The sequence below is a fragment of the Syngnathus scovelli genome, chromosome 14, assembly GCF_024217435.2.
Source record: "Syngnathus scovelli strain Florida chromosome 14, RoL_Ssco_1.2, whole genome shotgun sequence".
NCBI classification, from domain to species: domain Eukaryota; kingdom Metazoa; phylum Chordata; class Actinopteri; order Syngnathiformes; family Syngnathidae; genus Syngnathus; species Syngnathus scovelli.
Genome location: NC_090860.1, coordinates 8,863,131 through 8,890,682, shown reverse-complemented (window position 1 = coordinate 8,890,682; position 27,552 = coordinate 8,863,131). Strand labels below are relative to the sequence as shown.

The 27,552-nt window shown below is 41.4% G+C and overlaps 3 protein-coding genes across 5 annotated transcripts; 1 reads left to right on the top strand and 2 right to left on the bottom strand.

The window, feature by feature from the left end:
• Window positions 1-902: 902 nt before the first annotated feature.
• prkcha (protein kinase C, eta, a) lies at window positions 903-10,834 on the bottom strand. Of its 2 annotated transcripts, XM_049741439.2 has the most exons (14): window positions 10,234-10,831; window positions 7,823-7,886; window positions 7,276-7,429; window positions 7,168-7,202; window positions 7,015-7,088; window positions 6,676-6,805; window positions 6,463-6,599; window positions 6,253-6,381; window positions 5,991-6,164; window positions 4,960-5,114; window positions 4,071-4,209; window positions 3,482-3,670; window positions 1,665-1,811; window positions 903-1,573 (listed from the first exon to the last, which is right to left on the bottom strand). In XM_049741439.2, exons 1-14 carry the CDS (start codon window positions 10,582-10,584, stop codon window positions 1,424-1,426), a joined length of 2,028 nt encoding a protein of 675 aa, XP_049597396.1. In that variant the 5' UTR covers window positions 10,585-10,831; the 3' UTR covers window positions 903-1,423. The 2 variants fall into 2 exon arrangements, with proteins under 2 accessions (XP_049597396.1, XP_049597395.1); XM_049741438.2 differs by having other exon boundaries at window positions 6,253-6,599; window positions 10,234-10,834.
• A 3,357-nt stretch (window positions 10,835-14,191) lies between these two features.
• Window positions 14,192-24,839, bottom strand: slc38a6 (solute carrier family 38 member 6). Of its 2 annotated transcripts, XM_049741443.2 has the most exons (16): window positions 24,577-24,839; window positions 23,247-23,368; window positions 23,092-23,165; window positions 22,920-22,972; window positions 22,703-22,742; window positions 20,070-20,148; window positions 17,504-17,589; window positions 17,380-17,438; window positions 17,258-17,314; window positions 16,608-16,664; window positions 16,248-16,327; window positions 16,007-16,107; window positions 15,808-15,932; window positions 15,575-15,719; window positions 14,985-15,079; window positions 14,192-14,884 (listed from the first exon to the last, which is right to left on the bottom strand). In XM_049741443.2, exons 1-16 carry the CDS (start codon window positions 24,670-24,672, stop codon window positions 14,801-14,803), a joined length of 1,353 nt encoding a protein of 450 aa, XP_049597400.1. In that variant the 5' UTR covers window positions 24,673-24,839; the 3' UTR covers window positions 14,192-14,800. The 2 variants fall into 2 exon arrangements, with proteins under 2 accessions (XP_049597400.1, XP_049597401.1); XM_049741444.2 differs by lacking the exon at window positions 23,247-23,368 and having other exon boundaries at window positions 24,577-24,838.
• A 50-nt stretch (window positions 24,840-24,889) lies between these two features.
• On the top strand, window positions 24,890-27,552 carry trmt5 (tRNA methyltransferase 5). The gene is made up of 5 exons (XM_049741442.1): window positions 24,890-24,976; window positions 25,123-25,709; window positions 26,024-26,148; window positions 26,258-26,897; window positions 27,207-27,552. Exons 1-5 carry the CDS (start codon window positions 24,969-24,971, stop codon window positions 27,263-27,265), a joined length of 1,419 nt encoding a protein of 472 aa, XP_049597399.1. The 5' UTR covers window positions 24,890-24,968; the 3' UTR covers window positions 27,266-27,552.

Below are 27,552 nucleotides of genomic sequence, written 5' to 3'. Positions count from 1 at the left end.
GTACATTAAAGTCATCAAGTGTCAATAAAGACTGTCGATTTTGAGGCTGTGTACTAACGGGCATTTCTTTATTATATTGCAGGTCGGTGCAAAATGTGCTCACTTGTCTCAACAAGCAGGTAAGGCTGCTGAACAAAGCCAGACAATTGCCCCACAGTAGGGGGTCAAAGATAAACAAATGCAGGCTTCCTCCTTGAAGCGAACAGGAAGTACAGTTGTTTTTAAGGGAGGTGCACTCCCTATCAGGGCCAGGTTCATCACGGACAGCAGCATTGTTTAAGAGTCTGCCCTTGAACAAGAAAGTCGTTTAAAAGATTAGTTTTCTAACCAAGGCGCACACTCTCAAGCGGCACACACACAAAAAAAAGCATCATTCACTCCTCTCGTGTCTTCTGAAAAGCGACGGTAATGACGCAGTGTGGTTTCCTGTTTATTTTTCGCAAGTTCCCGCTTAACTCATGAGATGATTAGCTTGTTGCTTTTGGCCAGGACTGCAACAGAGAACTTCAAATGTTTTTACCATGCTTCGATTGAGAAATTATTCATAATTGGATGATTCGCTGGTTCGGAAAACGAGCTCCTGGATATTGAGTGGCTGCCAAATATTATTTTTAGTGTGTTTTTGAGGAAGGAAACAGAACGTTTCAGATAAGAGCAAATGGATGACTGCAACGGTAAAGGAAGAAGACATACAAAACAATTAAGTAGTTGCCAAATGCCAGTGGTGTGCATCCTAGGTCAACAGACATGTTGAAATTGTAGAAAGTTTGGAGAATGAATCACAAGCGCTTTTACAGCAAATGTAATGTTGCATCATCTTCAACATGCTCGGTAAAGTTTGGATGGGTGACAGGAATTTGCTTGACTGTGACTGATGGAATAACACATACACCGTCTCAGTCTGCCTTTACCAACATAATACCTTCATGTTTTTATTGAAGTATAGTGCTAGCTTTAAGCTTCAAACATCAGTACAAAATTTTACTTTTATTTAGATAGCGGGAGTGGTTTAGGGGGATTTTTTTTTCAGCATTATGTGTGTCATAGGAAATAAAAGATTGCACAAACTAAGGCCATTTGTCACTGGAAATTGCTGGAAGTCCAGTTTAAAAAAAAAAAAAAAAAAAAAAAAAAGGAAGTCTGCCAAATTTGCTGAATCAAAACACTGTACCATAACAACGTGAGCTCATCAAACAGTACAAAAAACACATCCATACATTTTGGCAAAAAAATTAAGAAAAAAAAAACCATGTACAAGTCTGTCACGCCGTATTGTAATCCAACCAAAATGTCATTTGACTTCGTGTCTGATTGATCCGACACTCTCGTCTGAGGGGAATGTAACAGTCATACTGTACGGCCGAGAATTGTCGAGGGCAAAGATCGAAACCGCATGTTGATCACCAGACCGGCGAGGAAGCTCTTAGATTTCCAGCAACTCAGGTGAAGTGTATGAAAAGTCTTGAAACTCTTCCTGATTGCTGTTGGACATCGACGAGTCCTCGATCGGCGTGAGGGTGGGCTCTTCCCTCGTAAAATCCGGGTCAAAGTTGTTGACGTCTTCTGCCGTTTTCTGAGAAAGACAGCGGGGTATATGTCAAGGTGGAATGATTCCAAACACCGCATTGCTATTTATGGAGGAGGATGTGTGTTCTGTGGCATACTATCTTGGGCTTGAATGGTGGCTCTATGGCTCTACGATTCAGCATTTCCCAGCTAATGTTTCTGAAAAAGGCATGGCTGCTCACAGCAATTTCTCCACCCTCTGATTGCACACAACCTAGGCGTTTGTCTGGATTTTTGGTCAGGAACTGTGGATACAGAAATGAAAATGAAGTTATTAATAACAAGACATCCTACAAAAGGATTCTAGAATAAGTACTACGTTATAATGGAACATGAAGTTGTAATCGATTCAAGAAACAACGAGATAGCATCTCTTCCACTGCTGTGTATAATCTACTTTGGATGGCTGCGATCACAAATTTTAGTAATGCTCAAACTGGAGCCCATCCAAGATTCAGTACGTAATGCCGCACCTCCCCACTCACAAAAACACACCCTGATTTTTTTTTTTTCTTGGCACAACCCACAATGCACCAGTTGAGAGAAATTCAGCTTGTTTGAACAGTAGCATGATCTTCCCAGCTTCCCAGAGTTGTACATAAAGAAACAATAAAACTGTAAATCACAGGTCCGGGGGTCTGACAGCTGCTCAGGGGCGTGGCAAAAAATGAACATTTGTTTTGAGTGGCCTTCAGCAAGAAAGCTAACGAGCAAATGGATTTTGGAGGAGCCGCAAATCTTGGCGCGAGATATGGTGCACCTCTTAAGGCTGACAATGACATTCAGGCTAAGCTAACAAAACTAATGAGCCTTTGACCCACAGTGACAGCCACTAGATAAACACCAAGTTACGAGAAAGATTAAAAAGACTTCCCAAATCAGTCAATGAACCGTATAAAAAGACTGAGTTTTTACTTCCATCTCGTTATTCCAAAAACAGGGCTTTCTTTTATCTTTAATTGATAGTGCAGGAAATGAGAAAAGTATATTATGATTCAGTTACTGCTTTGATCCGTATCAGAAAATGTTAATCATCGTTTTCCAAAAGGAATGCAAATGTTTTATTTTGATCCAACAGAAAGATAAGTCCGCTTTCACATAGGCCTACAGAAATTAGAAAGTAACCAACGTAATAGAAAAGATGACACCAAACTAGAACCACAACTAGACTAATCTGAACGAGCGCCCATCACTGTTTTATACGGGTGTACCTAATATTGTGACCAGACGCTTTGTGTTACCCTTTGAAAACGCCAATCCTGTAAATATTGGCAGTATTTGTGTAACATCCTATGGGAACTCTTTAAACCTGCTTATGGGAACAAGGAGAACCTTGCGGCGGATCAACTGTCATTCGATGTAGAGCACTGTGTTCAAAATCCACTCACGCTTTTTATGTAACATGCGACACAAATGAGCTTAGTGCTGAGCTTGGTCAAGCATGTTGGAGTAACAGCATGGGTAAGAGAGGCAGCACGGCCAATGAGAGGAGGACCTGGTCACATTGTTGTATTTATAGCCAGTTAGCCGAGATCGGGCAGTGGACCATGCCTTAATATAGTTATGCAAGAGTTGGTCTAAACAGCTGGCAGACAGAGCTGTTGTAAATCTGCCTGCTACTCGACAGTCAGCGTCTCAGTCTGAAGCGCGACACGTAATAAACCGAACAAAGCCCATTTCAATTGTTGCTCTGCAGAGCTACTTGGGAATGTGTCAAATTGATCATTTTGTTAATGTTCACAGTTTAATGTCTTTTCCTGTGCAATACAGAACACAAGCCAAGTGAGAAATTGATTTTCTCTATCATTAGTTCAGTGCGGAAAAACTCCAGAGTCCAACAGTCCTGCCAAGGACAGAAAAGTGACTCACATCCAGATTTGAGTCAATATGCCTTTTCCCGTAAATAAAAACTCACAGCTTTGAGGATAGCCACTGACTCGACACTGAGCCAAGGGGCATAGGCAACTTCTTCGTTGAGGATGGCCTCAAACAGCTCGTCTTCATTTTCCGCCTCAAAGGGCGCGTGGCCCTGCAGCATTTCGTAAAGGAGCACTCCGAGCGCCCACCAATCAACGGAGGCCCCGTACACCATCTCCTGAAGGATCTGTGGGGGGAAAAAATGTCACATATTGGCAAACAACACTAATGGCCATGCCCAAGGGTGCCTTACAGGAAGTGTGAGGTACAAAAGGTGCAGCAGATGGATATATTGTTGAGTCTTGGAAAGAGGAAGCATTAAAAGGATACTCTTTTGTTTTGTACGGATAGACAAAGGTAGCAAAGGTAGTAGTTTAGTCAGTAAAACAAAACAAAAATAATACCAAAGACATATGAACCCCAGTACTGTTTAGAATTTGACCCCAAGCCAAGGTTTGCTAGTTTCCAGTTAGTCATGAGGGAGTGTAGGGGGGGGGCTTGCATGTGACTTTATGAAGTCATTTGTGTTACAAGAAGCCATCAGCCACGTATCTGTCTCTTAAATAGGTCAATAAGTCTGAACTGACCTCAGGGGCAATGTAATCAGGGGTACCGCAGAAAGTTCGCGCTCCGACACCTTCATAGATGCCTTCTTTGCACATGCCAAAGTCTGCCAGTTTACAATGGCCATCCTTGTCAAGGAGAACATTATCCAGCTTGAGATCCCTGAAAGGAAATACATATAAATGGAGAATTTAAAATCACGCTATTCGCTTTGTGACGCTATCATTCTTCAGCTGCAGACGGATCAATGCGCGAGAGTGAGTAGCTGGAGGCCGGCCAGTGATTAAAATCATCCAACTCGTCAAAATCTGTTGCCGGGTTGCAGGAAAGAAGCTGAAGTTGCACTAAATAATAACATTTCCAGAGGGCGTGTGACTAAGCATATGACGTTTTTTTTGTCCAGACTGTGGAAACTTTTCTCGATTACTAAGAAGCAGATTGTGCCAAGAGAAAGCTTTTAAACTGCTTCAATTGCGTTGAGTAGTCACGAGAAAAAAAAACCACAAACAGAATTGCTTTCATCCAAGAGACTTCAAGTGTGACAATACCTGAAGCTTCAGCAAGCATGAGAGCAAACTGATATTACGCAACCTAGACTGAGAGTGCCCTGATCTTCTTACCCCGGCATCATCCGTGTTATTTCAGTTGCAACTTGTGTGTGTCCTCTACAGACAACAGGCATGCTATACCATCATGGCTAACACGGGACACATTAGCTTGCTAAATATAACTCAGGTTTTACAGTTAGAGCACATGATGCCCTTTATCATCAGGCACTGGCATGAAGCCCTCAACATGTGTTAAGATTAGACAGTGTGACACAATCTGGTTGAAGTTAATACTCACAATTAATTATTACTCCATTTTTAATATGTGTGTGCAATTGTTATTTTGCACGTGTGTCCATCATACCGATAGATGATGCCTTTGCCATGCAGGAACATGAGAGCCGACGTGATCTCCGCCGTGTAGAAACAAGCCCGATTCTCATCAAATCTTCTGGACTTTTGAATGTGGAACATCAGATCGCCACCATTTACAAACTCCATCACGAAGAAGAGATGGTCCTGTATATGATGGGCGGCAACAACATTTTATTTATACACATGCACTTATAGAAATATATACACACAGTGCCCCCAGAGAAGAGTCCACGTTATCAGTCCCGACTTGTCACGAGGCCAAACTCATTTCAAGGACATGGCGGCGGCACATATATAGCACACGGCTGTAATAGATTGCTGTCGAACTAAACGCGGTGTGAAGTTAGTGGGGTGAAAATATATTGATCAAGTCCATAAATCTTCCTTTCTCATTACAAGCTGCAGTAGGTACGTAATGCAGAAATAAAAGCGAGGGGGAGAAAAGTCAAGCGGAGGATGTGATTCACGAGACTGTTTTGACACTTCATCAACAGGTCAGACAGGCACAGCAAACGCTGAAAACTTGCTTTTCCACATTTAATCATGCTTAGCGTGTTGAGCACTGCATGTTGACGACATATAAATAGAGGCCAGTCTTACTTCCTCCCACAATTTCCTTCGATGCGCTTGAAAAAAAAAAAAAGCACTTTAACACAAACGTAGTACTTTCTAGTCTTGATTTAAAAGTGCCATGACGCAATGGAACAAAAGCCACTATGCGGCAATGTGCTGGTGTGAATGCGTTCAAGGGAGAAGCGTCAGAGTTAATACTTGTCTATTCTAAACCTGCGTGAAATAGGACAGTGGAGGCTCACACACCGGAAGAAGATTAAGATTGTCAAGCTTGAAAAAGAGCCAAGTAAGCAGTTGCCTCAAACCCACAAGTTTAGCACTGCTGCCACCTGCAGAACAATTAATGTAATGCATTTGGAATGTAGTCGACAACTATTTACATTGGATTGCAGCGCTGCAAGAAATTGCGTCAGAGGTTGTTACTGTGTGTTTTGCATTTCCACTAACCTGAGTCTGGAAGCAGCAGTATAGTTTTGTGAGAAACGGGTGAAAGGTAGCTAGTGACAGCACTCTCTTTTCAGTCATGGTACACTCCACATCATCGTCCTGCAAGATGATGTCTTTTTTCAGCACCTTGACTGCGAAAACCCGATCTTTGTTGTTGAGTCTAGCAAGCATGACCTGCGGATACACACACATGAGCTGATTGACTCATCAAGTCATTATTATACAACGAATTCCCGTCACACCCCTCTCGCCTCTTTTCTACCTTTCCGAAGCTGCCCTTGCCAAGCACTTGAAGGAAAGTGAAGTCGGAAATGCCATACTGAGGGATCTCTGGTTGATTTTTCACACTCTTCCTCCTTTCGGAAGGCTCTTTGACTTTACTTGAACTGAACTGTAAAGGCAAAAGGGAAGAAGAAAAACTCACTACGATGAAGCCGAATTTATGGTTAATGGATTTAGAAAATGTACATACTCTTTGGATGTTTCTTTCAGAGAGTTCTGCAGCATGTATGCCCATCTCTTCCAGCTTTTTGGCCAGTTCCACAGTGTTGACGCCGCAATTCTGTGCAACGTTGTTTTCGCATCGAATGTGAACATTTATTTTACAGACTGGAATGAGAAATCAGAGCACCAAAAAAATTACTATTATATACGATTGCCTAAAGTCGAAATGTGGGCGTCTTACTTTTGCATTGTAGGCCCTGCCGGATAATTCCCCACAGTAACGATCCGCAATGGTTGCAGAAAGTGGGTGACTTGTAGTTGTGGATCCTGAATTGGTGAGGGACGTTGATGCTGAAGCCCGGCCTTACAGACTGCAAAAAGTGAAACACTGTCATATTTAAGAGTGGTGGAAGTTTGCATTGAACACAGTCACAACTTTTACAAGTTAAAGTTTCAATTGTAAACTAATTGAATACATTTTAAAGATAAAATATTGTACAGTGATAGTAGAGTAACGGGTTTAAATGAGGTTACATAGGTTCCACCAAGTGCTACAAAATACACAAGGGAGTGATGTTACCTCTGACCGCTTCATGAGTGGACATGCGGTGACAACATGTTCGTGGCAGCGTTTGTGAACTACACATGTACATACTAGAAGGCGAGGGAAGAAAAAAAGAATTTAAATCAGATGCAAAGCTCAATAGTATGGAGGTTAAGAACATAAGATCACCTTGGCACTGGTAGCCCTGCTTTCCAAAAACACCCCTGTAAAAATAATCAAGATAGAAAGAAATTTACATTGAAGGTCATGCTGGCAACGGTGACTAAAATTGCTCACCAGATGAAGTCTTTGCAGTGAAAACAGAAGGTGGGCTGGCGAAGGTAAGTGGACATGAACTTGTGCCCGTTGACCTGATGGACTTTCCGCCTTACAGCCCCCTGACGCTTCCTGGTAAACTCCTGGTGGTTTTTCACCTCTACGATGGCCTCGTCTGTGAACATAATAATTCAACAATATCATAAAAGAGCGACTGATGTACTTTCCAAAGTAAATCTTTGCAAATGTTTTGATTTGAACACAAAATATCTTTTTAATTAAGGACAAAAACATCAAATACTGTTGCACAATTTTAAGTCTAATGGCTCTAAACGTTAACATTTGTTGATGAATTGATTAATTTTGACACCTTTACTTTATTTGACAATAAAACGTGTATCTGCATGCACATACTGTTGCAAATTGTGTCAATGTGTGGATTCTGATCTTATTGACTACCTTCCTATTATATAGAAAATGCTGATTGATACAAAAAAGGAACTTGCACACAGTCAAAGCATAACTTTCCTGGCACAGATAGCAATAGAATGCATTGCAGTCAGCTCACCATCTATGTAAGATCCGTTAAGCTTAATAAGGACGTAAATGCTGCCTTCGGGTTCCAAGTCCTTCTGCAAAAAAAGATATAAACAATTTGTATGGGAATATCAATTCAGAAACAAACAACAACGCTTTGTCTTTGCACTCAGGTAAATAGGCAGATAATAAATTAAATCAATGTATCATGTGGATTGTAGAAGACATGTTTGAATGTTTCTGATGAAATTAAAAGTATACGCTGTCATGACTTGGTTAGAAAAGTGTGACAAAGACAGGGATTCCCTGTGCATGGACAAATGCATACTAGTTCCTGTAAGTAGATAATTAGATAAGAATTCAAAAAGTTTGACAGAGACAACAAAGCAGGTCAGGCAGGTTGGGCTGGTTGTGGAGGCCTCTTAGTTGTGAAGATGTTTCACTAATATGCATGAAGCATAAGGAGTATACATTTAGAACCAGAAGACAGATTTTTTTTTTTTTATTTTGCCTTCGAACACCACCACAATAGAGTTTCAGTGTCTCTTTAGTACTTGTTTGAAAATTATCTGCAGTCAATGACTGCCTGAAGATGGGAGTTTCCTCCCTGTGGTGCAAAAAATAAAGAACAGATACGCCCATTCCCTAGTGACACATTTGTTTGTCATTGCCCCCCCCCCCCATTTCATCTTAAATGTCACCATCAAAATAAATGCACAACTACATGCAGGCTAACCAGTGCACCTGTAAGCTACAGAGACTTAATGTTAGCTTAAAATATCTAAAATACCTTAAGATATCTATCAGCCTAGCACTTCTAGATATTTTTTTTTGCTATCTACACACAAATGGTATATCAGAGTGCGGTGGTGTGTGATAAAGCATCACAAAGGAAGAAGCTAGGGTTCCTTTTTATATATATGGCAAGCAACATTTACCGCAATGAGGTGGCATTTTGCATCAAGTGGGCGGCAAATGGAAAGTCAGGGCAAAATGTCATCGTGATAAGAACTAGAAGATAGTTTGCTTTCCTGCCCTAAATAGCAGCGCTTTGAACTCATCATCTTGAAGGGCTACACATCAAAAAGGATGTTTAAGAGACGAGCAAAGATCACAAGTGATTCGAGACATCCGTGTAATATTCCTCTATCATTGTTTTCATCTTAGATTATGTCACAGCACATAACGCACCAGGATTTTGCAATTTGTAAGCACTTTTGCCTCACAAATGTACTTTTAAAGTATCATATTTTAAGTAACATAGTGAGGTCTTACACACAAGTGGGGGATGCATTTGAACGTGACATTTACAGATACGTCTGTGGCTTTTGAGTTGTTGATGAAGTAGGGCGGGATCAGTGCTGACACAGTCGTGTCAGCGTTTCGCAGAAATGAACTTTGTGCAACATAGGAAAGCATCAGACTTAGAATTACAACCCCGCTCGAAACTACCAAACAGTGCATACTATGGGGGGGATTTTAAATTTCACTTCATTTGAATCGTATATTTTTCTTTTAGAAATAGACACTCATACAAGCTGTCCATATCATAAATAGCAGGTTGATGTGTATTTAGAGGTGTCATTAATTTTGTTATAATGTTGTCCAAAAATATATTAATTATAGTTTCATCCATCCACTCCAATGTAAAATCACATACATCAGATTTTTCTGCAGAAATAGTGATTTTTTTTTTTGTTGTACTTTTAAGGCCTGTTATTGTAGGAACACATATTTAAAACAGATTTAAGTCCCACACCCCAACAGGAGTTATAGAAAAATTACAATATAATTTTATTGATTTGTTTCCTCATTTTTGAGAATTCTAATTTTCATTTGTATGGTACGCATAGTCATTATGTTTAACTGGTGTTAGGGACATGGAGGCTGAAGGGGAAAAAATTCACCGCAGTTCCCTGAACACTAAAATTTTAAGAAGCATTGGCATGAAGAGATATGAGCGGCTGGGAAAAAAAGAACCTGCTTCAAACTATGATCCTAAATTAGTTAACTATCATTTTCAATCCTGCAACATTCCTTTGACATACCAACCTCTCTATTGACACACACTATTCTTCACTAAAAGATGACCTAAATACCAAGCTGTCACATCACCGCCAGCTTATTTATTTATTTGTGTCTTTAAAAAATACTGAATTAAAAAAAATAGTCATGAACTATTTTGCTGGCTTCACCGGTCTTCTCAGAAATGAGTGACGGGCCACATCTGATGTTGTGGCGGGCGAAATATGGGCCCCAGGCTTTAAGTTTGACACCTGTGAGTAAATTCATATGAATAACCCCAAAAAAAAAAGCCTCATGCATGCTCCCGTTCATTTTGTCTGTAAATAATGCTTGAATCTTAATGGCAGGTGATGTAACAATTGCGTGCTCTTCCAAATGATGACCCCAAATGATGACCCCCTACACACACGTACTCACCCATCCCTCGAAGAACTCGCCCGTGTTGGCTGTCTTCGTGAGGTCCCCAAAGCGGATGATGCAGTTGGCGACAAAGTCATCGTATCCGATCGGTGTATCGTTGAAGACAGCAAGTTCGACGTGTTGTCCATCTTGCACGGAGAAGGAAAAGTCCTCGTTGTACGTCGGCGAATTAGTTTTCTGTTTGGTGTGAGTTTGACCCACTTTGACATCGTCCACCTTGAGGACAATGTATGGGTCCAATGCTGAAGCGTTTTTCATGAAAATCCTGGAGTGACGCCGGGAAACTGTGGTCGGTTTCAGGTCCACCGCCTCCCCGATTCGGAGCTGGATGTGGCCGTAAAACTTCATGCTTGCCACTAGAGACAGTTACAAATCACAAGGGGAAAGAAAGAAGTCAACAGAAGGTCTTAAAGGAGGTCTCCGGGCGAAAAGTCCATGTGTCCATGCTGAGTGCACTTGTTGTTTCGACACTTGACATCCGCCTTCCTTTGGCTTTGACTCTCGAGTGGGTTGAGTCCTCAACACAAAGAAAACCACAACAACTACACGCCGACCGGGACTTACAAGTTCCGCATAACTCTCCCCCGAATAGCACCTGCCAATTTTTGGTTGGACTGCCCTACCATTTTAGTCACGTGGCTCAATGGGGCAAAAGAGGGAGGGGAAAAAACTACATTTTCCATGTGCATCATTTTACGTTGCCACGGCCTTACCTGTGCCGAAGCTTTACATCGCCATCTCGTGGACATTCTAGTCAGTAATACCAAAAGTTGAAAGTTTACCCAGTGTGATACACACAGTACACACTAGTACTGTATTTCATTCCCTAACTCTAACAAAAAGAAAAATAGACATAACATTCTATATAATATTCACATGTTGGTGTTCATCTAACAATACAATATAGTTTTGAATTATTCAAAATTCATGTTTCTTTTTAAGTACAATCACAGAATACCAATTAACATTGACTGGCTTTACAGAAATAATTATAAAACAGCAAATATCCTAAAACACATAAAAGTACATAATGGCGTTGTATATGGCTATTCATTATTGAGACTTTTTGTCAAAGGGGACAGTGTGCCATTCAAATTCGGATTATGGAGTTAAATTGGGATAAAAAAATTGTACTTGAAAAAATAAAACTTGAAACTAAAAATGAATGTTGATCTTGAATTTAAAAAAATATATAACAGTGCATTCAAAATTAAAAAAATTGTATGCAACTTTTTTTTTGCGGGTTGAAAATAATAAAAGTTACAGTTGCGCAAAAGTGCCAAAATTATCCAGCAGGGGGCAGAACAAGTCCATTGAATATTATGCCTCTGCTCTTTCCTTTGAGCGCGCCTCATTCTGATTTGATGATGGAGCATCTTTGTGTATTGGTTCCTCCCCCTCTCTCTCACTCTACTGTGGAGCCACAACTGACATTTTTACAGTGTCTCTTGATTTATTTTGTCTTTGTTGTACAGACCGCTTTTTCCTCCCTCTGTCTGTCAAACTCCCCCTTTGCCCCGCGTCACACTAGTCTCTCTCCAGCCTCGCTTTCGCTCTTTGCACGACCATGTCAAATGTTGAATTATGCACCCATGGGAGCGCTCTGTCTGACTCCGACTGGGCATACAGACTCATGATTTTTATGAGCACACAGAATTCCTTGTGTATTTTCTAGCGGCGCAAACATACAAAACGGTCACGAAGAAGCCAAAATCTTCCAGTTTATGACTTTATTTGAGCTGCAGCACCACTTAATGTGTTTGTCATCTAGGACAGCTCAATCTTCTGGTTTGATAGCCAAGCACATCCTGTCCCTGCAAAAACCTCAAACAGGAACCTCAAGTACGGTTTTGCTCAGTTCAGTGGTTCTTGGTTGTTGGTTTGATTCATTTTAGTAGGCTAAACTTTTATTATTTCATTATTTACGATAAAGCAACCAAATATTTAACTACATGAATAAATAAATTTAATGAAAGACTTTAAAAAGATAAATTAATATAACAGGACCCTTGATACTTGCTGGATCGAATTAAAGAACTGTGTATGTAGCTAGAAGGCCAAATTTTGCTCAACCTTGCGTAAGAATAGGTAGACACCTGGAAGCAAAAAAAAATGAAACAATCATAGTATTAGAAACCAGAAAGGGAAAATGTAAACTTTAGATCAATGCACAGGCGGAATGTACTTCACTGGGTGGATAAAAAATAAATCAGGAGTGGTAGACGAGCTGCATGGACAATGCAACAGAGGGCGGGGCGAGGGGGCCGGTGGAGTGATAGCAGAGTTGAGGTCTCTGTCACAGCCTTTCTGGGTAATTGGCTCCAGATGTGAGACAGGCAACGTGGCCCCAGCGCCAGGGAGGCGTCAGGCCCGCATTAAGAGCTCAGCCCACGAGTGATGGGATCATGGAGAGGCGAGTTGCCGTTCAACTCGCCGCCCCTGACCAAACCCCATGCTGGGCTGTTGACCACCACCTATCAACCTGCCATAATAACCCAACTCCCCACTGACACTTCCTGAAACATCGCATGGTTGTTTATTGACCTAAGCCTTATTTCACCTTTCCCACCTTTGACCTCGATTTTCATCTTGGCGCTATAAAAATTATATTTTTCTTGTTGTTGTTCTTGCAGTCTTATGTGCTTGCCCTCAACTCCTCATGCAGTATTTGAGATATTGGAAATAAAGTAGTGAGAATCTGCAGGGGAAAAAAACAGTATGAGGAGTGTTATTGAGTTGCAATATTTCGGACAAATTTAAATTGCTGGACAAGAGGTAAAAACACAGACTAAGAAACAAAGCACATTAGAGTCACGTACAAATACTGAAACTCGTTCATGCTGTGATCGCTTGCTTGAGCAGGTGCCACATTCACAATTACCTCGGAGAAAAGTGGCGACCATTCTTGGATGAGAAGTTTCACCCTTTATCAGCTGCTGTCCAACATTCCAAAGAAATAACCAAATTGAGAACTGGTAATCATCAGAACAAATCATAGTAATTTCCAGATGTAAGTACGCCCTCTAGCGGTTGTGAGCAGAAAATGAAACGATCTGATTGGATGCATTGTGCCATATTATTCCAATATGCATTAAACCCAAAACGCTGTGCTTCACACACAAACAGAACCTGACGGGCACTTCCTGTTGGTCCGATGTTATTGAAACTCAAATATGAAGGCCTGTACGTGTCATTCCAGTCTGCTTCAGTCCAAGGTCAAAACCGGGACATCGGGACCACAAAAACACGGTTAAGCAGAAATTCCTGATTTTTAATAACATGGCTGATTATTTAAAAAAACACAGCCAACACCTCTTAGAACAATATAAGAGCGGAGGCTGTCCACAGGGGGGTGGAACTGAGACCCCTTCACCATTCTGCAACTCCTTCCATCCCTTGACCCCCGGAGATGGTGTTGTCATATCAATGGACACTAGAGTAAATTTAACTAAACAAAAACAGTCCCGCATACGTTTTGTGTCATAAGACCTCCACGAAAACATTATCTTAGGGGATAAAAGTGGAATTTTTTTTTTTTGCATTGCCTAATCTCTTCCTATAGTTAAACCGTAAATTAAAATAACATTAATGGTGAAGTTGTGCAACATGCAATCAGTTTAGAAGATAAGCAAATTGAGAACTTTGAGATCGGAGGTCATCATCTCAGGAAACAAAATATACAGAAAGACAGAAATGTAATTTATGAACTTTTGTGCAATTTTTGGCATTACAGTGAAATGCCTCACTGAGACAGACACACATAAAACTTCAGAACTAGAAAAAATTATAATTGAAAATAAAATGAAGACGAGTTGGTAAGATGTTTCTTAGAAAATGTGTTTTTAGAATGGCAAGGTGGACCAAATAAAATGTGCTGACCGGATCGAGGTGTCAAACAACATTTTCCAAATATTTCACAATTCTAATCGAGCAAACATTGTGACAGAGAAAAATGCAGAATTTCCCTTTTATTTAATGTTTTTCATTTGATTACAGTACATCAGATTATAGGTTACATAACCATTTTGAGTAGAATCAAGAGGATTCCAAATGATGACTAGCACCAAGTAGCAGCAAACGTACTACACACAATTTGGAATGTACAGAAAGTGACAAATCTAAGTGACAACAGATTACAAAAAAAAAATAATTTAGTTGATTGAAATAATCGTGATTAAATCTGGCAAATATATGCAATAAAAATATTTGATGAAGCAGTTAAGTGCTTCCAAAGAATTATTTTTGGGAGGTTGGAGATACACTTGATTTGAGAAGGTGCAAGAGTTTCAATGAGGAAAACTTCAAATGTAAACAATATTATACCTTTAAAATATTTATGAGGTAAATAGAAAACTAAAACAAAAAAATAGCCACCCTGAAATTGGGTTCAGTTATTAAAGTCTTGTTGTGATATTTATGCATGATAATAACTTTACAGGAAAACTATACAGCCTGAGGAACACAGACTACCAAGTGTCTATTATTTTATTACATTCAACATTTTCTTTGGTATAATTCTCCCTTTTTGGCCTTGTGCTTTGAGAAAGAGGAATGAGGGGATGGGCTAAAATCTTTGTACCCATGTAAAAATGATGCCTGAGAGGCTGATGACGCCCACGACTAAACCAAAGGCCACCAGGAACATCGCCTACAAACACAACGTTTGTATTAAAGGAATTGTCTGGATTTTGTTTTTGAGAGAAGTGCTTTAAAATGGTTTCACATCTGTCTGACGAGAGCAGACTTACCCCGATGGAGTCTAAAGATCTGAGAGGCTGGCGGCTAATCTTGAGGTAGAAGAGGCCGGGAAAGACAAACAAGAGGCAGCTGGATGTGGTCGATCCTGGCAAACAAAGACGACAACTTGTGTGAGGGTAACTGCGTCGTTAAATGCATCTTTAAATGCTTCGTTAAATGCTTAAATATACACCAGAAGACATTGCAGTGACAGTGTACTTTGTACCAAATTATTTTTTGCTGATTTTCCCAAGTAGCCAATGCAAATGACAGTCAGCATAATTAAAGTTGTCAACTGTTAGAGACATTTTTAAATATTTTTTTAACTCTCCAATGACGGTATTTAGAAGAAAAAACAACTGCACTGTTCCAAATAATTACACATAACATAGGTGCAAAATATTTAATCAAAAGCTATATTCGTGTACTCAAGAAGGTTGCCAACTATAAAATAAAGTAAAATTACTTGTCAATGAGATAAATGTAATTGAGAGTGAACACTGCCACCTAGCGGCATTTTACAGGTACCACGACAATCAATAAAATGTGACATCAGAGCGCTACATCAGATAATGATAAATCCAACAACATCAATACCTACCCACTACTCCAAACACGTTTCGAATATCAGGCACAAAGATGGCCAGCAAGAGCACCACTCCCAGGATGACCAGAGTTGTCATGATGTGGGTCAACCAGGAAAATGGACGATTTCCACGTAGCACTAAGATCACGGCCTTACGAGCCTTGAAAATACAAACACATACATACCGAGGTGAAGAGCTAGAGATTACACTTGAGTCAGAAAAACACAATTGGGTACTTGCTACTCACAGGAAAGTGGATGACTGGTACGGTCAGCAGCACTGAAATGAGGATGGCGAGCCGAACCGTCATCACCAAGACGTCACGTGGCATGTACGCATTGTAGCTGAGCAAAAGCTCAGACTTCACATGAGCTGAGGGTAGACACAAACAAATGGAGCATGAGGTTTTGCTGGACTGGTTTGGTGTGGACTGTGTTGCGGTCTACCGTAGAAGGTGAGGTAGCCAAAAAGTGCCGAAACCAAGTAAAGCAGAAAACTGAGGCTGATGCTGACAATGGCAACATTCTGCATCCTCGATTTGCTCGGCCTGAAAAAGCGAAGGAGAAGGAAGATATGAAGCACAATGATGGGTTCCGGGTGAGAGATGGAGAACTTACATGGATTTCTCAATTTTTCATTTGACTTTTTCTTCCAACATGCAAACAATAAATAAATTGTATAACTGACCGGTCCAGTTCACAGTAGATTGGAAGGACAGCTGTGTGGCACAAAAAAGAGAAGGCCATGGTCGGGATAGCGTAGGCACCCTGAAAATACACACCGGCGTGGCTTTGAGAAAACTATCAGCTAACACGAGGAATCATCATAGTTGTATTTTCTCAGAATTAATTAACTTTAAAGCTGAAAGCATGCCCGTGATGAGCTTTCTACATGCATACGTGAGTCATGGTGAAAGTGTGACATGTCAGCAGAACTTGCAGACTGGAGCAGACACTTTTAATGACTTCTCACAGCCACCTCTTGTTTTTACTGAGTGTGTGTGTATGCACGTGTGTATGGCAGGGAGGACTTATTTGATGTACATACCCGACTGGAGACAATGAAAAGTCTCGGCGTGCATTCCATGTCAGAGGAATTTGATACCTGCACAAACAAGGACAGAAGTGGGAGTCTGTTATCACCGAGACAAGATGACAAATGGCAAATACAATGAAAGATTGTAGGACATCAATAGGACTACGATTTTCGTTTTTTTTGTTTTAGAAATGAATAGTTTAAATTTTCAAGATTTTTTCCCACACATTTATTAAGTTCCTTTAATGAAAATGTTCACACATACGGAGCCAATAAAGTTTTGATGGTTGTGACAGTTTGACTCTGAAAGAAATGGCTTCACTGTATTCGTCCTGCTGGGGGGGGAAAAAAAAAAGCAGAATTCCACTGATTGGCAGTTTGGGGTTGAAAAGTAAACAAAGCTCTAAGTTAACCCAAGCCAGGTCTGGAGTTCTAGTGTGGTTTGTATAATAAAAGAGGCCAGAGGTCACTTCCAGGCTGAGGGGATGAGGAGGTGGGGTCACCTGAACTTCCTTCCCCTAAGGTAGCACTCACTCCGCACACCCTCTCTGGTCCTTATCAAGCAGAACCCCCCCCCCCCCCCCCCCTTTTTTTTAGTCTAGACCGCCACTGTCACACAACATTGGCATCTTACGTGACCTACTTCAGAAACTTCAAATTACCTGGCATGTTACGTTTTGTGGTAGCGGGCAGGGGATGGACCATTTCTTGACCACAACCTGAGGAGGAGGCAAATCGTTAAAAAAACAGACAAACAAAAAGGAGGAAAAAAATTACAACTCACCACAATGACAAAGTAGAGCATGAAAAAGAAGGCCAGGCTGCTAGTGTAGCCCAGGAAGCCTTAAAGGGCAAAACATATGTGACCGAGGAGCGTTCGAACGCTGCCACTCGACTTGTTTCCTCACCAATTTTAGGAAACATCGCGAGGGGAAGCACCACACATAACGTAATGAGGATCAGCACCAGTCGGCCGTCTAAATACCAAACATCTCTGGAAAACAAGAGAGGGATAAGAAGTAGTAAATATAACACACCTCACCAAACATCCAGCAAATTGGGAACAGCCCAAAGCTCAGGAGAGCATTCTTCTGCTCAACAACAGGAGTTCGGAACTAAATCTGAGCCATTATAGAGCTAAAAACTGGTTCCGAAATGTCAGGGACAGTGAGGACTTTTTGAAGTACCTTCAAATGGAATGCCTGTGGAAATTTGTCTCCATATAACGCTCAAACACAGAGCGACAGAGCTCTCATGTGGTATCCATTAAAGGCTTTTGCTCTCGCAAACCATAACAATTATGTAATTCACATTCAAACGTAGCGCCAGGCCATCAGATCAGAACGCACCACGTATCGCTTGGTTTTTGCAGAGTGAGGGGAATAATATTTTCCTTTGCCGAAGAAAAAGGCGGGGCTCTATAATGGTGATTGAGGTGAGCCGGTGTTGGAGGTGACGCATGCGGAAGGCACGCTGGGTCCGCTGAGGTGGAGGTCAGACGGGAAGAGTGCTGCCTGCCGTTGGGGACGGCAGGGCCTAGCTCCAGCGCTCTTTATGGGGTTTCCAACGTCAGCGGCACCTGCTCTGACCACATCAACCCCCTGTAACCCTTCCTTGGCTGTTTCACTGCTACAGCTTTTAGCATGGGCACTCAGATTTATGTTATCTCTGCAACTTCACATATTTTATTTTAGTGTCAGATCCTTCACGGCGCCAGACGTTAAAGTGTAACGTTGTAAAGTGAAGCCCAGCTATTTGCGCAGAATATAAAATGCGGTGTAATAGCTTAGAGTTACCACAAGAGGGTGGCAAAGCACATTAGGCTATGCTTGAATAAATGAAGCTCCACCTCTCAGCTCAAAATGACACCAGAACAATCATTTTATAGTCGCATAGCTTGGCTCTGTACACAAAAGCAGCAAATGTGAGATTTTCAGCAATTTCCCAACAAAATCTGCGACAGTGGATTTAAGATTAAGAATGTCAAAAATAAAATGGGTTCTACTGGTTCATCTGAAAAGGTGATTTGATGGCCTAAGTTCTTCCTCACTAACTCATCCAACCATACTTATGGACCTTTTTTTGTACTTCAGAGAAGAGTTTGAATTTTGAAATTCAGACAACAAATGAATATGCTGCATAATTTAGGTGGAATTTAATGATTAATTAATAAATAAATGGCATCTTCTCTAACATTAGGGAGATATGAAAAATAGACACGCACACACACAAAAAACATCTATATGTGTAAAGATTCCTTCCATGTGGCTCCAGGCTGATTACAGAGGAATAAGATACCTTGGGGACCCGTGAAATATGGACAATTTCACGCTATTCCACCATGCAGGACAGCTTTGAGCAATGGAAGAGGAACCTTGGAGTCCATCTTAACAAAAGCGTTTAATAAAGGCACAAATCCGGCCGACGTAGCACAATAATCTCTCCTCCGCAACGAAGCACGAGAGCTAAGGAATTTAGGGTCTGGCTGTTTTACGATAAACGGCCCCTAAAACTAGGATGACTTTATTTAATTTTTTTTTTAAACAGAACACGTCATAATGCAAAACATCTTTGTTAGGCTTCTCAAAACCACTCATTAACAAAAAGTGCAGTGGGCTGTAATTACAATGGCAAAACTGATATCCCCTTGTATCAGTCTGATTCCGGGGAACATGTGTGAGAGATTTGGGGGTGAAAGCGGAGCGCTAATACAAAACAGCTGCCTTGAGGAACAATTGGCTAGAAAGAGCTCTCACTGAATGACAGAGTGGAAGAAGTCACTCGTTTGACTTCCCTGTGAGAGAGGGAAGTTCCCGGACGTAGAAGGACACCGGTGGCTGCAGCTAATGTGCTGTGGTGCTATTTAATAGTGCAATTACTCACTAAGTATTAGTATAGCAGTAATGCTTTTGGGAGAGATTGGTCGGATTACATTCGACCGCTACATCATTAAGCACGACTGCACACGAGATGTATGAACTGATAACTGTCAAGTTTGGTTACATTGTCGTATCTTACGGGAGGGCAAATCATTTTTGTTGCCCACGTGATTTTAGGATGTATGTGATGGTGGTGTTTGAAATTCCGTTGTGGGCCATTCGAAGGCCGCTCGTTCAAAGTATTGTTACCACTCTGTTAGTGCAGCAAGAAAGTGTGAAAACAACGCAGCAGTGAACACATCAGGAAGACTGGGATTGTTTTAATTAGAGTTGTTATTTTAATTTTGTTTGTTTTAATTAGCCCTTTGGCTGTTTTTTTTATTTTGCATGGACTAATTTATTATCCAACCAATAATAATAATAATAATAAAAAAGTAAATAGTACAAAAAAAATTAATTGTATCGTGTATTTTAACACTGATTAAATAATAAAGAATACATCTATTGTTTATGTAGGGTGTAAAACTTTATTTTACTCTTTTTTTCTTATACAGACAATGAATAAGTACAAATAAAAATTCAGAAATGCACTCACCCTGACTGGTCCGGACTGAGGATGCTGCTGATGGCCGCCGGAAGCTCGGACTTTAAAATGAACAAATATGACGACATGGCTGCGAGAGAGCAGAGGGAAAGTTCAGAGTGTTTGCTTGCAAAGACAGTCAAAACAAAAAGCACTAAATGCCCACACACGTCAAACGATAGTATTCTTATTAGTTTCTATGTGGGAGGTGAAGGGTGTCTAGCACGCAGGGTGGAGGGGCCTGAGTTAATGCAGATGGGTGGAGCAGACAGCTCAAGGGGCTCAACAGCAAAGCCCCGAGTGCAGAGGAGCAGACGTAGCGCAGATCTTTGGAGAAATGCAAGGGGGAGGAATGCAAACAATAATCATATCTGACGCTAATCCCGCCACTTCTCCCTTTTTTCCACCTCGCTCGGAAACAGGACATTATCAGCCTCCGACGGGCTCCCGCATCCTTCGAGAAGGGGGTTGGGGTCACTTCCTTGGGTCATTCACAAGGGTGGGGGAAACCCAAAAAGCGACAGAGGTTGCGGAAGAACAAGAGCATGTTTGTGGTGTGAAATGGGCTTCAGATGCAGCGTGCAGCCGGTGATAAAGGCAGATAATGTTAAGGGATTACATTTTGGGAAGACAGACACAGACGGGGTTAGGAGGGACGTTATTGCCCCCGGGGCGAGGTTTTTGCACTCGCCGTTAAATAAACTACGATCGTAATCCCTCAGATCCTGCATGTGTTTATAAAAGGAGAATTCGTCCAATAACCCTCCGGCCCACACAGACACAAGGACACTCGCTCTGAGAATAAGGAAACACATTAATAAGTACTTAAAGCTGCCAGTAAATGGGGCTCGAATTGGGGATTCAGCCAGAATTCGCTGCAAGACGTCATCCAAAATTTGCTGGGAATTAAGAAGAAGGAAGAAGAAAACCACCACGTGGTCCCTATCAAAAAATTCTTGCTTATTCCTTTTACGGGATGCAGCAATATTCAATCCATGCAAGATTTGTTTCTATTCAGACAGTAATCGTTGTTTTTCAAAGTTTTACACCATAGCATATTTTATTTTAAATGTTTTAATAGTGCAAAAAAGTTCAACATGCATAAACTTTTGGTGTTATATTTCAGTGAGGCTTAAATAGCGATATCAGGAATGCAAGTGCTATCATGTCTGCTCTCATATTTGCACTTATACAAATGCGATAAGGATGATTCCGATTCTAATTTAGCTTTGTCTGTCCATTTGTTCAATTTTTTTCCTGGTTGGAAGGGATGCAATATGATTCAAAGGGCTGGATGACCAATTAAAACACCATATTAACGCAAATAATAATACTAATGCACACTTATCCAGATCATTATCAAAATGCTTTTAAATATAATTGCTTTCTTCCTCTACCATAATTTGTTCACATTATTGTTCACATGCATTCAGTGGAAATTGCACACCATTGTGTACAAATTACAAGTGGTGTAATTATATCTGAGGTGAGTCATTACGTTCCCTCACAGTATAAATGAGCAAACACTACTGGCAAATATTTAAGAAGAAAACATCCAACCACAAAAACAAGACAAGACGTGCTGGTTCAGTTTCATGCGTTGACTTAGCTAGACATCGCACGACATCACTTGCACAATACCTGATGTGGTCGTACAGTACTTACTTGTCTAACAAAGAGGTCCTTGAGTGAAGAGAAGGATCGGTTATTAGCAGAGTGGTAAGGAACAACGAGCGTGCTAAAGATGAAAATGTGCACGTGTCTGTGAGTACATGTGGTCATCAAAGTAAGCACAATCAGTGTGGAACGTAAGAGTCACTTTCATTGGACTGTGCCAGCCTGTGGGCTGACCAGTAATTAAGGTCAATTGGCCTATCAGCCTTTGGCAGTGCCGATGAATGTTTACTCAGAGTGAAACTAATTGCGCTCTTATAAAAGGAGGCCTGGGTGCAGACAGATGCGGGCCCCCATGCTGGGGGAAGCCACAGACATACCAGAGTGGGCAGCGCAACAACCCGCTAGGCCGCGTAGCGCTATCGCCGCGGCTGCAGAGTGAGGGGGCGGAGTCTTGAGGGGAGGGGTCCCATTAGGGTCTTAGTGGGTGGGAGTGGGTTTTACCATCAGTGATCAATTAGAGCACAAGTCAGGTTTCAGGCCCCGGGGAGAGCGGCCGAGAGGACGGCAGCCATGGGGCCAAAGGTTATCAGGAGAGTCTGGATAATAGCCTTTACAGCCCAGCGGCAATAACTTACAAGGGGTCATATTTACAGTAGGGGGCGCTCTCAGCCTCAAGGATAAACTGACCCTTGTGGAAAAAAAATAAGTACATTCGACATAATATAATGAGATAATGTCAGCGCTATAGCAATAAATTAAATTTTTATTAAAAAAAAAATCATGCTCCAAATTGACACGGTCAACACTATTGCTGTATTATTTTTTGTGAACGGTTCGAATTAAACACTAAGTGAGGCTCAAAATTCTGGAAATAACTATGAGCATGATGCGGTGTACGGCCGCTCTGCTCTAAAGTGCAAGCCCAATAATAAAAACAAATATTGTTAAATTACTACTGTTCTGTACTACTACAAGTTCATATATTATATACAAAAAAAAAAACAAAAAAAAAACAAGAGCAGACCTACCACCAACATTTTGGATGAGGATTGTAATTCCAACGAGGACCTATGGAAACATTTTTAATCGGTTAGTGTCAAGTTCACAGCGTGCACATGTATAAGTACATCTTGAATAAACTAGTAATAGCACTTCCAGAATGCAAGTACGGTGAAACCTTCAAAATTGAATAGTCTACTTTGTTGCTGAAAATTGATTTTATCCTAATCAAAAGACAATACTTACTGTTCCTGTTTTTTTTAATGCTCGTCCGCCCAGATCTTCATATGAACTAATTCCTGCATGAGACAACAAATGTTGTATGAGAAAATGGGGGAAAATATACTATATAATGCGATTTTCATTCAGATTTCTTGACGCAATACTTTGCGATCTATAATGAGAGTGCCATTCTCACCTGTCAGGTCACAGAGCTTGAGGAGAAGATGTATGGAATATCCTGCCAGGCTGGACACGAGGATCAACAGGATGCTAGATATGAGGAGCAAATAGAAATGACCATCCACAGATCAGCTTGTTTCATCTTAGCCACACGTATTATTGTTTGCTTACCAAAAGCTAAGTATGCCAGTGCTTGCCATGACATAAGCAAGTCCAAGAATGCCACTGCCCATGATTGCATTCATTAGGTTAAAAACAGAAAAAGCAAATGAGGCGCCTCTGGCACTGCTTATCTGCACACAAAATAAAGAAAGGCTTACAAAACGGAAGAAATCATTTTAATTGACAGTCCGGACAACAACTGGCCAGGCTTGATGATGGATTTCATGAAAGAGCAACACGGTGGCATGTGGGATCAGGCAATGGAAATGGCAATGGATAGATAGGATTTGGAACAGCAAGCCGCGGGACAGCTGCCCGAGCTCTCGAGAAACTGACTGACCCTTTTAATAGGGGATATCCTGGAGAGGACGAGTGGCCACTCTGGTGGCAGTGTCATAACAAGTGTGGATTAACCTGATGACCTGAGATACACTACCAAAAAAAATGGACGTCATCTACAACGTGAGATGAATTTTACATCCCAGGTGATGTTTACGGGCTTTTATATAACCTGACACCAATACAATTAAAACTGGCATGTAACTTTCTTGATCAGTGACACATTCCTGTTTGCACAGTGACCAGTTGAACTTGATAAAGTAGGTAATAAAAATAGAATACTTCACATGAAAAATTTATGATATTACATCTAAATTTATGTGAACAGTGAATAAAAATATGAGAATTATAGTCTAAAATTTGGACCAAACTCGCAATATTTTTGAAGATAGTTAGGCCGTTTAAGCCCCGATAGTCGGCTTTTCTACATATATTATGAATAAGTCTGATTTCCATTGCGTATTGGAGACTCTTTGGCCTCGATTTGTAAAAAAAATAAACCAAAAAACTCACTGACATTCTCTGGTAGGTTCCTTTCCATTTTAAATGTCCGGACAACTGTCGACAAAGTGCAATAGAGAGTACGCGTGCACATCGATGCTCACTGGGATGCTCTCCTCGGTAGCGGATGTGTCTGGACCCGGAGGGCGCTTTTAATATTAAAATTAAATTCAAGTGTTGACGTATGTACACTGCACGCATCCTTTTCTCCAACAGGGATCCACCTGAGGAGGGAGCGGGACTTCTCGACCTGATATGCCTTGAACTGTCGTCAAAATTTAGCCACAATCAAAACATCCAAAATATCACTTACTAAATACAAATTATTGCAACAGACGAGTAGTATTCAGTTCTGTATTTCCTTCCAATAATGTAATTAGGAATCAGTGCTACATTCCTTACTTTGAAGAAGTAAAACATTTGAATATGCCAACCTTATTTGTTGTAACAGTTGGGCAAAGCAAAACCATATTTTATAGTTTGTTGTTTTCCTACTTACATTTGGCAGCAAAGGCGATGTTTCGTTCCCCTCTGACTCTCTGGGGGCTGTTTGGCTGTAAAGTCCCGAGTTTGCATTGTCATCGTTTGTACTCATTTTAAGCAACAAAAAGAAACAAACACGGGAAACCTAAGTGTCACAAAAGCTTGGCGCAATGACTGACAGACAGAATTATTTGGTCATTTTCTCACTCAGGTTTTAAGTTTTCCATCCGTCTCTTTTTATTGGCTTGTTGTTGTTTCAGTCACATGCTTGTTATTTCCGTCGCAAATTCAACGTCATTGCAGCTATTGACCAATCAAACACAGGTTCTGGTCTCTGTCGACCAATCGCGCGCGTGCACTGGTCCACCACGAATGACGTTGTCGAGCAAGCATGCCCGTTTCTAAAGGATGTTGAGGTAAGAGCCGATTGTTAAATTTCGTGCCATCTACCGGTAAAATTGATACCCACCCGCTTTAAATTAACTAAACATGTAATGTTTGTTATTATTATTATTATTTTTACCACGTGTGCGTTTTAAAAGCGCCTGCTTTTGCGTTACAGGCTCCTCAGAAGAGTCTTCTCATCTGTGCAAACAAGAGACCACACGAACATCTCCGCTGTGCTCCGAAATCGGAGCTCTACAACCTTCCCCTGTGCTAACTTTCCCCTGAAACTACTAATGGATGCCAAACTATACCACGCGCCGCCGCAGGTACGCGGTATGACTTCTCTTGACAAAGAGGCTTTCACACAGACAATCACTGTACCAGCTCTACGGGTGTCCACGCGGTTTCTCAACAAAGTGATGAAGAGCCTGAAAAAGTCCACCATCCAACGCCCTGGGGTGCCCAGAGTGGTGCAGGACAAAGAGGAGAGTCCTGACTTCAGACTTGTGCTATTGGACCCTCACAGAGTATCCTCGTCAGGCTCCTTTAGTGATTCTGAAGCGGAAGCGCTGAGGTCATTTGACGTCTCTCAGGAGCTGCAGCACTATGAGCTGAGATTGACCTATGACAACCTGAAGAGTGAAGAGGTGTTGGAGGCCGTGCTACCTCTGGGGCAGGACGTGACTTCGGCGTTCAGCAGAGTTGGACACATTGCACACATGAACCTCAGGGACCACCAGCTTCCATACAGGAACCTCATTGGTGAGAGTCAGTGAGGCGAGCTGTGCATTTTGGTAGTCTGGCCTTTCGTGGGGACATACTCAAATTAATACAATAAATACAACATGACAGTGAAAATGTGTTTCTACTAGTTTAAGGACAAGCAGGCCACTGGAGGAGGTTTTAAGAAATGTTTTCATCCTGTCCTGGACCAGTATCACCAAAGCATACACTCTAGGAACTGTAATATATATTGTTTTATTAATGTGTGCTTCATGAGCTGTCCAATGTACTTTGTAGGAGTTCTACGTTACATTAAAAAAAGCAAGACCTATTTTCTGTCCCTCTCATTACAGGTACAGTGATCATGGACAAGAACCCCGGTGTCACGTGTGTGGTCAATAAGACAAGTATCATCGACTCAACATATCGCAACTTCAAGATGGAGGTGCTGGCTGGAGAGGAGAACATGGTCGCCAAAGTAAGTTCAGCAAAAACCTCTTAAGGTCGATTCAAAACCTGTATTCTACACGGACATTGTGACCATATAAAATTGGCAACTATGAATAGTCCCGCGTGTGTTTCCCCAGGTGAAAGAAAACGGGGTGACATACGAGTTTGACTTCTCTCGTGTGTACTGGAACTCGAGGCTGAGCACGGAACACCAGCGCGTGGTGGAGCTGGTCAAACGCGGCGAGACCGTGTTTGATGTGTTCGCCGGCGTGGGACCCTTTGCCATTCCAGCGGCCCGCTCGGGCGCCACGGTTTTCGCAAACGACCTCAACCCGGAGTCATACAAGTGGCTCCAGCACAACTGCAAAGTCAACAAGGTGGAAGGCAAAGTGAAAAACTTCAACCTGGACGGCCGAGCGTTCGTCCAAGGGCCGCTCAAGCGAGAGCTTCCTGCGCTGTTAAAGGGAAAAAGCGGCGTGCACGTAGTAATGAACCTGCCGGCTTTGGCTCTGGAGTTCTTGGATGCCTTCAGAGGCCTCCTGCATCAGGAGGCTCCCTGCGACCACAACCTCCCCACAGTGCACTGCTACGGCTTTTCTAAAGACGACAACCCAGAGAGGGACATGATGGAGAGGGCATCTCTTGCCCTGGGCTTCCCTATCAAGGACCGTTGCTCTGTGCATTTTGTCCGCAACGTGGCACCCAACAAAGATATGATGTGTGTCAGCTTTACTCTTCCTAAAGAAGTCCTCTTCTGCCATCATGAAAAGCAAACAGGTAAGACTTAAATGACAGGGATGATCCAGCAGTCTGGATGTAAAAAGAACAACTTTAAATGCACAATCTAAAAATATTCTTTTAACATTTCATACAATTGTAATGCATACTACTTTTGGTATGATTTCAAGATTTAACTTGATGTAGTAATGGCACAATAATGCCACTGTGGCTTCTGTTTTCAGACTTGAGGGACAATTTGTAGTTATTGAGAGCTGCTCCTAATATGTTGGTCACTGCAATGTATATTAAAAATTACATTGTACTGACGGACTTTTTTTTTTTTTTTTTACCTTCAATTTTCTGCAGAATCCTCAGAGGAACCAGACCCCAAGCGGCAAAAGTGTGAGACCACAGATTCATCTTGAAAGTGAATTAAATCCCAACTTGTCACTGTCAAAGTAGACTGGAGGAAATGTTTGAGTTGATCCCCCCCATTATACACTCATTAGACACTTTGTTAGTGCATCTAAATGAGATATAATAGGAAACTGAGCATTATGTTTTAGAATTTTGTATACAGCTGGACCTCATTTGTGTATCGGGTACCTAATCTTGCTTAGTCCCTGTTGCTTAAGACAAGCTTTAAGTTGTTAGCATCCAGCCAGTGCTTCCTTGAACATTTTTCCTTTTTAAATAAATTGCTTTAATGAAA